At 33.2% G+C, this 13,124-nt stretch overlaps 1 protein-coding gene across 2 annotated transcripts; it reads left to right on the top strand.

Moving 5' to 3' along the window:
* The first annotated feature begins 1,763 nt into the window (after window positions 1-1,763).
* On the top strand, window positions 1,764-10,229 carry LOC132299835 (raucaffricine-O-beta-D-glucosidase-like). 2 transcript variants are annotated; one of them, XM_059796694.1, is made up of 14 exons: window positions 1,764-1,844; window positions 1,935-2,139; window positions 3,982-4,051; window positions 4,160-4,218; window positions 4,396-4,471; window positions 5,230-5,307; window positions 5,429-5,516; window positions 5,951-6,230; window positions 6,409-6,527; window positions 7,664-7,881; window positions 8,189-8,220; window positions 9,084-9,186; window positions 9,391-9,499; window positions 9,687-10,229. In XM_059796694.1, exons 2-14 carry the CDS (start codon window positions 2,035-2,037, stop codon window positions 9,907-9,909), a joined length of 1,560 nt encoding a protein of 519 aa, XP_059652677.1. In that variant the 5' UTR covers window positions 1,764-1,844; window positions 1,935-2,034; the 3' UTR covers window positions 9,910-10,229. The 2 variants fall into 2 exon arrangements, with proteins under 2 accessions (XP_059652677.1, XP_059652678.1); XM_059796695.1 differs by lacking the exons at window positions 1,764-1,844; window positions 1,935-2,139 and adding an exon at window positions 2,302-2,537.
* The last annotated feature ends 2,895 nt before the right edge of the window (window positions 10,230-13,124 follow it).

Genomic DNA, 13,124 nt, shown 5'->3' on the forward strand with positions numbered 1-13,124 from the left:
TTCGAAAGTATTGAGAAGAAAGAGCAGCAATAATCAATAAAACCCTCCTCTCTTCGACCACTCAACCAACATCCAATTCTCTTAATTTTCTTAGCTGACTATTGCAAAGTACATCCAAACTGAATTATTTCTAGTGGTTGGAGTGTTGCTGTGAGCCTAGACATACAACTAGATAGGGGGGAATAGAATTTTATATAAAGGGTGAAAGAGTCATTTACATTGCAAGATATTATTATTATTTTAATATTATAAATTGAAGGACATTAAATGACATTGAGTCAGTGCAATGAGGAGGCTACACACAACTAGATTTTTTTGGGGTATACAAGGGTAAAAGAGGCATTTAGATTGCAAGATATTATTATTATTTTAATCTTACAAATTGAAGGACATTAAATGACAATTAGGTCAGTGCAATGAGGCCACATACAACTAGATAGAAGGGGGGAGAGTTTTATATAAAGGGTGAAAGAGTCATTTACATTGCAAGATATTATTATTGTTTTAATCTTATAAATTGAAGGACATTATGACAATGAGGTCGGTGCAATGATTCATGACCACGCCATTAAAATTTAAAATACGTCATGTTTTGTTATTTTTTGTCTTGATCTTAAATTGTTTTTTGATTAATAACTTCAAAATCACTATGTTTTGGTAGGGTGAGTTTTAAGGGAGAGGATAGCATTAGTTATATCTGCTCGTGTAGAAGGGAATAATATTACTTATAAAGTAGTAATTTTTGAAAAATATTCTTCAAAACAAATTACTCTACTACCAAGATAGACCACTTAGAAAAGAAAGGGAAAGAAAAAAGAAAGGGAAGAATAATTTTGGTCTCGTGTTTACCAAGATAGACCACTTAGAAGAGAAAGGGAAAGGAAAAAGAAAGGAAAGAATAATTTTGGTCTCGTGTTTGGTTGATTATTGAATGGAAAAGAAAGAGAAGGATAATAATCATGTTTGGGGAAGAAAAGATAAGAATAAGAAGGAAAATTATTTTAATAAATTTATTATTATGCCTTTTTATATTTTAAAATATAAATTTATATATATAAAGGATTGGCCACCAGAAAATGAAAAAAAAATTTAGAGCAAATCATTTCAGCCTCCATCTCTATTCTCGTCCTCAACACTGAACTTGCCCTCTCTCTTTCTCTCTCTCTCTCTCTCTCTCCAACTACAAATACAAGAAGCAGCTGAAGTTCAAAACCCATATATTTCAGTTTATATATTTGTCTACAAGAATCAAAACTATAAATCCTATATCGGCATCATTTCAGATTATTCAAAAAATCAAAACTCAATTTCAGATTGTTCAAAAAATCAAAACCCATATCGATCTTTCAGTTTCCATCGCCCACGGTTCCAATTCGGGTTCGCTTTCGCAAGCTTCAGCCATTGGCCCTCTTTCTCTCAACTCTCAAGCTTCCCCCCCCTCTCTTTGTGTAACTGCTAAATTAACTAATCAAGGTCTGTAATTCTTATTTTGCAAACTAAATTCACATGTAAATTAAGGACAAAATTGACATATGAAATCACACACCAAACCTCTCATTTCCTTTTCCTTCATTTCCTTATATTTTTGGAAAGTTAAGAAATTTATTACTAAAACCTTGTGTTAACCCTCCAAAATTTTCCCTTTCGTTCCAATAATTTTTATCGAACACAAATATTTAATCCCTCTCTGTCACTTTTCCTTTCCTTTCTTCTTTTTGTCATTGCACCAGATTGACCCTAAAGTGGGTTTAAGAGTGGGAGTGCGAACCGATAAAAATTTAACTTAAGTGGAGGAAAATAACAAGAAGAGCATGCAAAGCTACATGAACGAGAAAGCACAAAGCGTAAAAAGACACATGTTTAAAAGAATTATGTTACTGGATCAATTCTTGATTCTTTAGTATTTATTTATTTATCATTATTTAATTTTGTAGGCCAACGCCCTATAGAGTCCTTCCATGCTATATATATATATATATATATATATATATATATAGTCAAGATATAGAAGTGACCCTCTCAACAGCAGTATACATGGAATCTGAAAGCAATATGAGCTCAATTAGTGCCACTGGTTCCCTCAATCGACGCAGTTTTCCAAATGATTTTGTGTTTGGTACTGCTTCATCAGCTTATCAGGTACATTATACATTTCTCTCACCGGAGCATTATAATGATTTTGTGTTTGTGTTTGTATTGTACCATTTTCAGGCGTTTGAACTGTATTTTATATTAGTGGGTGGTGAAGTAATTCATTTCATTTATTTTTGAATAAATTTCAGTTACATTTCGTGATGTTTGCTCCATATTAGTGACACAAATTAGTCAAAAATCCATCCCTAGTCTCCTCTGCATCGTCCATCCTTCACCCTCAGAACCCTAACTTTTCTTTCAATTCGATCCTCGAACCCCTCCTTCGCGGACGTGATCTTCAGATCCTTCGATGGAGACCACAGCAGCAGCGGCGAGATCAACCGTCACGATAGCACCGGAGCATTATCCTCCACGCCGTCGTCGAACTCTGAGTGATTTATGAGGTATTCGATTGAGTTTGACCGATTCAATTGAAGGTGTCATTGGATTGGATCGGCCGCTCTGTTGCTTCCTGGGGCTTAGTTGCCCTAATTGATTTTTAAGGATATTTCTTTTTTATTTTTTTATTTTAAATTTTGGCTGTAATCATGGATTGATTGATTATATATATATATATATATATATATATATATATATTTTAGGATAAAGTGCAAAAAAAAAAAAACCCTCAACTATATCTAGATTTGCAAATAATTCTCCTGAACTATGTTTTGTACATAAAATCTCCTAAACTATTATAAATTAGTTGCAAAATGTTCCATTGTCTTAACTATTTTTCATTAAATGACCATAATACCCTTTCTTATTGAATTACACTTGATGAAATATTTTTCTTGTTAAAATAAATTATGAAAAAAATTCATACTAATTTGATGAAATATTCTCCATTAAATTTGCATAAGTTTGCTTTTAATTTTTTAAACTAATCATTTAAATAAAAATTTTAAATGGAAAATTTTGAAACAATTTAAGTAATTTCTTAATTTTCATGAATATATCGCATTAAAAAGAAGATATTTTTTATTTACGTAATTTATTAATTTTTCATCAATATTGTTTGAAAAAGAAGATATTTTTTTATACTATTTTTTTTTAAAGTGGGTATAATAAGTTTTATTATAATAAGTTAATCATTTTAGAGAATGATAGTTACAAATTTATTTATTTTTTTCCATTTTTATAATCAATTAATACTAATTATAAAATTAAGGTAAATGGTATAATTAATATTTAAATAAGAGAAAATTTAATAAAAAATAATTTAATAAGAAATTACAAATTTAATAACAAAGGGTAAATTTGTATTTTGTATTACGTTTGTCCTTAATTGCAATAAATCAATAATTTAGGGGGTCAATCTTTAGTTCAGGGGGGGTTAGGTGCAAAAAGCCAATAATTCAAAGGGTTTTTTTGCACTTTACCATATATTATATTTATGTTTTTTCCTTCAATCTAGTCTTCCTATGATTGTTGATTTTGTAATGTGTGCCCCTTGTTTCTATCTCAATTTGGTTTGCTTTTTTATCATCAAATTCTGATAATCTTTAAAGCAACTGTGGGTTTGATTGAAAAATAATATTGGTAAAAACATATAGTAGTTTCATATCAGTTGCATTACAGAGTAAGGAGTGCAATTTGGTCACTTAAATTGTGTCTAATAGAGTTTGTTTAGCAACTTTAGGTTTTTTTCCAAGTCAAGTGAGAGGCGAAGGGTAACCATATCATTTTGTATGGTATCAGATCTCTGCAAATGGTGGCAGGGTGTTTGTGAATTACCTTACTGACCTGAGGGGTGCATTGATGACAATCGCCATAGTTTGTTTCTAACTGACATTAGGGCGAACCTCAGAGGATATTACTGAAATTTATTCTTTGTTTTTTGTTCAGTATGAAGGAGCAGCAAGCGAAGGTGGTAGAGGACCAAGTATATGGGATACTTTCACACAAAGATACCCTGGTCTCTTCTGTCTCTCTCTCTCTCTCTCTCTCTCTATATATATATATATATACACACACTACCATGTGTGTGTGTTCTTTTGTTAAAAATGTTTTATGCAATTTACAGGTAAGATAATAGATGGTACTAATGGAAACATGGCAGTTGATTCTTACCATCAATACAAGGTATTCTCAAACTTTGTGTAATCCAATTTGACATCATGTGTCATTTGGGCTAATTGATCAGTCACTTTTTAGGAATTCAAATATATTTAGATCACTTAACTCTAAACCACATTGTAATATTAGTATGAAATTGCAAGATTTAGTGGGAACTTCCTTAACCATGTTGTAGCCTTGTAGGAGGATGTGAAGATCATGAAGAAAATTGGTCTAGATGCATATAGATTCTCAATCTCATGGTCTAGAGTATTGCCAAGTAAGTACTGAATTTTACCATCCTATTCTGCTATGCATTCATATTTGGAATTCCCAAGCAACTAGAAGTATACAACCATACTTAACATTAGAAATTTCAAAAAGAATTTTTATTTTTTATTTTTTCATTCACAACATGCCTCTAAGAGAGCTTGAAATTTCAACCTCTCCTTTTGAGAGGAGAGAACATGTCAAAAAAGGATTTTGAAACTAGAGAATATTGTTTATTCTTGATTGTAATAGAAACCAAACAATAAAATCCCTTCTCAAGACGGACATGAAGTATTGGATTTAAATAAATAGATTGACCTTCGTATCACTGAGTAGAGGGAATAGCTTATTATGAAATCGAATCATTCTGTCAGCTTAACTAAGCAATTTAGTGCGGCATTTTAGCCCCTTTGTTATTATGCCATTTGCAAGTTTTTCATAAGCATTTGATACAAATTTGTATATATATATATATATATGTTTTGAAAGGTAAATGTAATTGTATTAATGTACAGGCCCAATAAGATTGGGCCAAAAGCAGGCCTAAGCCATTACATGCGTGAGACTCTAGCCCAAGCCCAACACAACTTTTTGCCTGTGAAAACTATATTTAAAAAAAACAACCCTTATGTAACAGTTACTAATCCGGTGATCTTAGCAGCAAATTTGTGATGGCATCAATGGTTTATCATCCTTTAATTCGTAGGTTAAAATTTTTGATTCTCTTATTCTAAATTGTTCATTTTATAAATATTGGAATTATGTCAGCTGGAAGTCTAAGTGGGGGCGTGAACAAGGAAGGAATCGACTACTATAATAACCTCATTGACGAGCTCCTAGCTAATGGTTGTGATACAACTCCTTTTTTTTTTTTTTTTTTTTTCCCATTATTGTTAAATTGTTAACATGTTACTTAACATAGTTTTCATCTTAAATTGCTTATGCTATCAAATATATACATGTTTAGGGATAAAGCCCTTTGTGACCCTGTTTCACTGGGATCTTCCTCAAGCCTTAGAAGATGAGTATGGTGGCTTCTTAAGTGGTCGGATTGTGTAAGTGGCTGATTTTCATCTTACAATCCTTTTGTTTAGTTGATTAGTATTTTTTGTATTAGGTAAATACTCACACACATATTACCCACATCAGTCATTTTATAATAAATCAGGTAGGGATAATGAAAAATGGAGCAGATCTGGAGTAGACGTGTTAAATTAAGTCTAATTTCATATTCTAAGATCAAGGTTCATTTGTGGATTTGAATCCAAGTCATATTCAATCCATATAATAATGAATAGTCCAAAACAAATTCTAATATACTAAAAGCCATATGGGAGGTCCGTGTCATAACTTTGTACATGTGGCATTTAAGAGAAGAAAACTACTCCAATTCCAAGCAGAATTATAGTACATTGTAAGACTTAAAGTGTGTGCCTGAAATTCTAAGGATATTGTGCATTTAACTAATACCATTTAATCTGCTTAACAGGTCAGATTTTTGTAATTATGCCGAGCTTTGCTTTTGGGAATTTGGTGATCGAGTGAAGCATTGGATCACGTTAAATCAGCCATGGACTTACAGTGTTTATGGATATGCCGATGGTAGCCTCGCACCAGGTAGAGGTTCTTCTTCGCCTGAGCCTATAAGGAGTCTCAATCAACAACAAAATTGCTCCTATGGAGATCCAGGAAGAGAACCATATATAGTGGCACATAATCAACTTCTTGCGCATGCAACTGCGTTTAATTTGTATAAGGAGAAATTTAAGGTTTTACACTTAACCCGTATGATCCATATATTAATTTTTACATTATTGTTTTTATTTTATTTTATTTTATATTTTTTATGTTAATCCTTGATGACAGTCTATACTCTATACCAAAGAAATTATCCAGGTGTGAGTGTTTTGTGATGGTTGTGATCAATTGAATGTTGAATGTGCATAGGCAAGTCAAAAAGGAATGATTGGCATTTCACTTTTTTCCCATTGGTATGAGCCTCTCTGCGAAACCAGTGACGAGGACAAAGACGCTGCAAACCGTGCTCTTGATTTCATGCTTGGATGGTGAGTATTCCATGTATTGCTTCATTCATAGTATTTAATAGTAGGTTGAATCATGACTTTGTTTTGTTAAGCATGCATAGTTTGCCTATCTGATAATAAAATTTCATTGGTTGAAGTAAACCCATAAAGAAAAAGTGGGACAAGATCTAGGTTCATTGAAAGTGCTTTTGGATTAAGTTGGCCATTTTCATGAGGTCCTAGAACTATATGAGTTAGAGCCTAAATAAATTTCTTACTTCAAAGAAGTACATGGTAGTCTACATGATATAAGAAAGGTTATTCCATATTTTGAAATTGAAACCTCCAGATCGCAGTGAAATAACCTTACTGTTATGTTACTCACTCTCACTAGTTTCTGTGATACTACTAATATGATCGCTATCTCACTTTGTATATTAGTGTCCAAAATTCCAGGTTACTTCTTGTTAAGTATACCATTCCTATACGACCAAGGGTTGTCCGATGGTTTCCGGTTCGAGTCCCTTAAAGGATACTTGGGTTCAGGAGTAGTGGTGGAGGGAGCATATGCCCGAGGGGGGACTTGCCATCTCTAAATTTTCTGAAATTTCGCAAATATCCCCCCAGATTTTTTACCCTATAGATTAGTGATGCTATAAAAAACTTTGGTGCTTCTCCACCTACCAAATAGAGCCCCAAGAGAAGAACATGAATTCATTCTCTCCTAACAACACAATACCTGCTGTGGGGTATTATTATTGGTGCAAAATACTACTACTAATATAGTTGGTTGTTGTGAGACAGTATTATTGATGCCGTGGCTGGTGCTTTAATTGAAGCTACACTAACTGATATATATGTTGATGGATTGCATCAATTATACGTGCAATAAAAGGAATTAGTGTATTAGGATTGAAAAATTAGTGATTTTTTTATGAATTTTTTTTTCCTTGTTTGCATGTGAAAATTTTATATTTGTTATCTTGGTTGATTTTTTTGCATGTGAAAAATTTATATTTGTTATCTTCGTTGATTTTTTTGCATGTAAACCTTATTTTTTGTGGTTGGTATGTAGTCATTGATCTCCGTTGTTCAAGTAGCTTCGGTTTTTTTTTTTTTTTAAAAAATTGTTTTCATAAAATAAGGTTTAAATTTGATTTTTCAATTTTTTTCACTAGGTTTTTAAAACCCTTGACAAGTGGTTGCTATCCGTCTACCATGAAATCTAAGGCTGGAGAGCGGCTTCAGGACTTGGATGATAAAGAAAGCGATTTGATAAGAGGGTCATTTGATTTCATCGGATTGAACTACTATACGGCCAATTATGCAACTGGAGCACGCCAACCTATTGGTGTAAAGTTCAGTTACATTACTGATTCTCGGGTTAAGTTTACAAGTAATTATAGCCAAACTTTGCATTGTTCAATTACAAAATTTCTAGGGAGCTGATATTAGCATTCCACATTGACCTCAGGCAGTCCACTTTTAATTTAAATAGTTGAAATAACAAGTACCCTTCATCTCCTTAAATGAAGTCTATAGGATTTACTTGGAAAGATGGTACAAAAACGGGGACAAAACAGTATTTCAATTGCTAAATTTAAAAAGTGGAGTTTCATAAGTAAAATTTGACGTGCTAATATCAGCTCCCAATTTCTAATGTATCACTGTAATAAAATGACCACGGTTTTTTGTTTTGGTAGCTGAGCGGAATGGAGTCCCCATTGGTCCAAGGGTAAGACCTTCAAATAATCGACCTCTTTTTTTTGGTTGAAAATTCAAGCATACACACATATTCACAATATTATTCTTAGCAGAAATCAAACTCTCAAATTCTCCTTTAGAGAGGAGAGATGATACCATTTGAGCTAATGTCCATGGTTGGGGGTAATTTACAACTTTAGATAAATTGGGGGTGTTTTCTGTCCAAAAAAAATGAATTTTTTTTTTTTAATTTTTTTTTTAATTTAAAAAAAAAAGAAATTTATTGTAACTTTTTGATAGTACAGGGGATTTTAGTGCAATTTGACCTTTTCTATATATAAATTTAGTAATTATAAATATGCCCCACTGAACCCCTAAAAAAATTCACAAGAGATCTTAAAAAACTTCAAATTTACAAAAAGAAACCTCATTTTCTAACTTATTGGTCCAACATAATTTTCGAAATTCAAAAAAGATCCATGCCTTTTCTCTCACATTATAATTAAAAATAAAATTTTAAAAAAAACCCACTTTGCTATTTGTTCCAAATTTCCTATCATATTAGTGGAATGGTTGCCCCATCTGATTTTTTTTTTTTTCCAACTCCGCCCCTATGGTGCTTCTTTGGCAGAGTTACTTCTACAAAATTATAATGTGGTTTGAATAGTAGTAGTCGATTTTGGTTTCAGTTCACTCAAATAGAATATCAGTTTCTATTGATGACACCAGAGTGGCTTTGAAAACCTATGATGGTATACTCTCTCAGTGTATATTACAGTAAGATCATTAAGGATTGATTTCTAAGTCTTGTCTGCAGGTTTCACTTATTACTGGAAGCTTAATGAATACATTCAGTTGTCATATATAACTGTGGATCTTTTAATATTGTTACAGGGTGCTTCAGATTGGCTCCATATTTATCCGGAAGGGATTTACAAACTTTTGAACTACGTAAAGAAAAACTATGGTAATCCAGCCATTTACATCACAGAGAACGGTAAGTATTCAAAATAATCATTAAATTTCTCTCTAATTTACATTGTGCAATGTTAATTATTATTTTTATTATATTATGACACACCTACGACATGCCCTGGTAAAGTTCGAACTCTCGACCTTCCCATGTGGAGGTGAGATCATACCGTACAAACTAGTGGCTATGTTGGTAATTTTATTGTCATTATCTTTTGTTGTTTTGTAGGGGTGGATGAGGTAAATGATCCCAAATTAACGCTTCTTGAAGTTCGTGATGACAAGATTAGAAGAGATTACCATGACAAGCATCTTCGTTTCATTCGAGACGCTATCAAGTAATTTTGTCATAAAACTCACTGTTTCTTGTGTACATATCCCCAATTGTGCTAAGAAGTAAATTTTATAATAGTATTAATTTATAGAAAAATTTTAGTTGGTAAAGTAAAGAATCATGAGCTCAAGTGTTATTTATTACTATATTTTACTAAAAATAAATAAATTATGTGACTTGGATTTTTGCAGCGAGGGTGTCAATGTGCAAGGATATTTTGCATGGTCTTTGCTAGATAATTTTGAATGGACTGCGGGTTACACTGTTCGGTTCGGTATGATCTATGTAGATTACAAGAATGGGTTCTCAAGATATCCAAAAGACTCAGCAATATGGTTCATGAATCTCCTCAAACAAGACGGTCAAAAATCTCTCAAGGATTCTGGCCCTGACGATTATAAACAGGATAGTTAAAAATCTCTCAAAGGATTATGGCCCTCGTGGTTACTGTATTTGAGTCGATAACTTGGACCTAAAACAATTGTCGGAAGGCTTATCTATCCTTATGTATGTTTCAAGCGAGACCGATGTTTATTACTGAAAACATATATGGGGATGAAAGCCTTTTGACTAGTGTTTTAGGTCTGAAATTATCGGGGTGAGGTTGCATGGTTGTTCGGCAAAAGCTCTGTACTTAAGAATTATTCTGAGAAGGCTCTGTAAGTGTGGTATTTGTGAATTATTTACCACTTTCTTCTATTTTTGGTTGTGATCTCAATTTTATTTCTGGTTTATCTGTTGTTTTATGTATGGAAAACTCAAATTAATAATGATGCAATCAGCTTCCTGACGAATGCAATAATTAGACTTCAAGATATGCACTTCATATTATGGGGAAGGAAAATGATTTTAATGTTGAGGATTTTGGAAGAATTTCTTAACCGAATACTTTTAGTAGGAGAATGTGGGTTTGTAATATGATCGTAGGGTTATATCTAACCGTCGCCATGCAAGGTGTGGATAAAATTTGTTACTCGCCCAGTAGAGTGTTTTTTATTTTATTTTATTTTATTTTATTTTAACACAAACTAACAAGGAAGAAATCAATGAGAAACAACATACTCGGTGAGAAGAGTATTTAATAAACACGAGAGCCATATGCTCCACTCTAAATCGCCACATTTGGCTTTAAAAGCAAATTTGCTCAACAGATGAGCAATACAATTTCCTACACAAGGAACCCAGACAAGGGTAGAACCCAAACACAAACTAACATACCAATATCCTTAAACACCACCTTCAGAGCAGTCGTTGAAGCCTGCAACTTCATAACCGGAAGACAATCTGCTTCCACAGCAACGTTGTGATAACCCCATTGATGAAGCAGAGCTAAAGACTCCCTTAACACAAGACTCTCCGCCATAGACGGGCTGCACACATTGTCAAAGAACACTGAAGCAATCTTGACTGGATATCCTAAATGATTCCGCAGGACCATGCTACGTCCGCAATGCCTCAAGGAAAGGTTGAAAGAAGCATCCAAATTGAGTTTAAAACATCCAACTTCCGGCCCCTTCCACCATGTCGGAAAAGGCAAAACCGACACCGATGTAGAAGGCAAGAACTTTGGACAGTTAACTACTGCCAGAAAATTTTGAAAATCGTGGAGCGCCTGCAGGCTAGCCTCATGCGGATCCCATCTCTTTCAAGAAAAAAAACCAAGTCATTGCGATACTTCCAAATCGTCCAACAAATGTAAGCTCCCAAACCCATGCACTAAGCGGACCGCTCTATCCGACCAACTATCACACAAAGAAATCCACCTTTTAGGCCAAAAAGAATGCTTCTGCCCACTAAAGTCCAGACGAAGAGGACAAAGTTTTCAAACGAGGCATGCAACGGACAAGTGCAAAGAAGAGTTCGCTATTCACCACTCTCTTTATATAATATAAAGATAATATATATTTGTGTTAACGGTATTCTCAACAACCCTAAACTAAGAAGTAAACTTTTTATGGAGCATCCAACTGCATTTAAATAGTATTTGACATTATTCTTCACTTAATTTGTCGAATAAGTCCCAAAATTATATCATTTTTATATGATATATCACACTTCCCACCAGCAATCTGAAATCGTTGGCCAAGTGCATAGACTTTGGATGGACATTGTGCCTTGAATAAAGTTATAGAGATGGGGAAATATATATATATATATATATATATATATAAGAATTTTGTCTAATGCTTATTTATATGCATACCCTCGTCCCATCTCTACTGAATTTTGTCAAATTTTCATTCACATGCGTGGACTTTGTGCATTCAATAAATAATAATTATTTTTAGGTTCATTGTATTTGTCCAAGTTTATCTACTCGACTACTCCACTTGATGCATTGGAGTTACATGAAAGTTTTTAAAAAATTATTAGATAATTTTAAATCATATGCTTGTGATCCTCTGCTGTAACTAGTCCCTACTATAGAGTGAGATTTTTCTGAGAGTTCGTTTTTCATAGATTCATAGTTGTTATTTATAGTAGTAGCTAAAAATTTGTGTCTCCTAAACATACACACATACACACACACACACACACACGTCATAGACTATATAAATATGGCAGTGTACAGGCATTAGTTAATATGTCATTCTAGCAGAATGAACTGGCAATGACTGGTTGATGTTCTCACTAGTAGAATTCAAGGTTCCACATTCTCTTTCCCACGATGCGCCCACCAGTCATTATATAATGCACCGGCAAGATAAACGACCTATTAATTTTTCGAAGTCTTCCTTTTTTGCTCTCAGTTTGAATTCTTTCAGATCTGACCTATGTCACACAAATTTTCTTAGCGGGTGTTGCTCTCACGTTCCGAGCGCGCACTTGTTCTTAAGCTGCGCGCGCATTCTAGCTTAAATTCTCACTATTTATGACTTAATTATACCGCTTTCATACTTTTGCTCTCGAATCTCCCACTTTATGTGACTTAGGATCTAACCAAGTGAGAATTAAAAAAAAAAACCAAATGTCTAGGTATGGTTTTATACTACTAGTTGCTTGATTAATGTGATAGAAATTAATTCCAAATTAAAAAATTTGAGTTTGGATTCTTTAACTATTTTATTCTCCAATCTAAACTCAAATTTATTCAATTAAAAAAGCAACCCAGAAGTCTTAGCGTCACAACTATTTATATATTATGGCTGACTTCAACGAAAACATAAAAAATTTAGCTAGTGAACGATCTTAAATTATTTTTTTAAAATGTGAGTCATTTTTTATTTTATTTTTTGTTTTGATCTTAAATTGTTTCTCCGTTTACCTCCCTCTTCAAAGTCTTCCTTGAGAGTAGGGTGCGGGTCATTCTTAATTCTTCATTTATTTATTTATTATGTTTTTTATTTTTTATTTTTTATTTCTTAAATTTTTTTTAGGCCAATGCTTAGTGTCTTTCCACTATATATACAAGTCAAGATATAGTGAAGCTCAATAACAGTAGCTAGCCAAATTAAAGCAGTTATAAATGGAGTCTCAAAGCAATAAGAGATCAACTAATACCACTGTTCCCCTTAACCGACGCAGTTTTCCAAGTGATTTTGTCTTTGGAACAGCATCTTCTGCTTATCAGGTATACATCTTAGACTTTTTTCGACCCGGGTAATGTTACGATGTTGGAATTGTTTTCT

This window comes from Cornus florida, unplaced genomic scaffold, assembly GCF_030987335.1.
Source record: "Cornus florida cultivar Cherokee Brave unplaced genomic scaffold, ASM3098733v1 CherokeeBrave_3.0.0_Hap2_Chr03, whole genome shotgun sequence".
Taxonomy (NCBI): Eukaryota; Viridiplantae; Streptophyta; class Magnoliopsida; order Cornales; family Cornaceae; genus Cornus; species Cornus florida.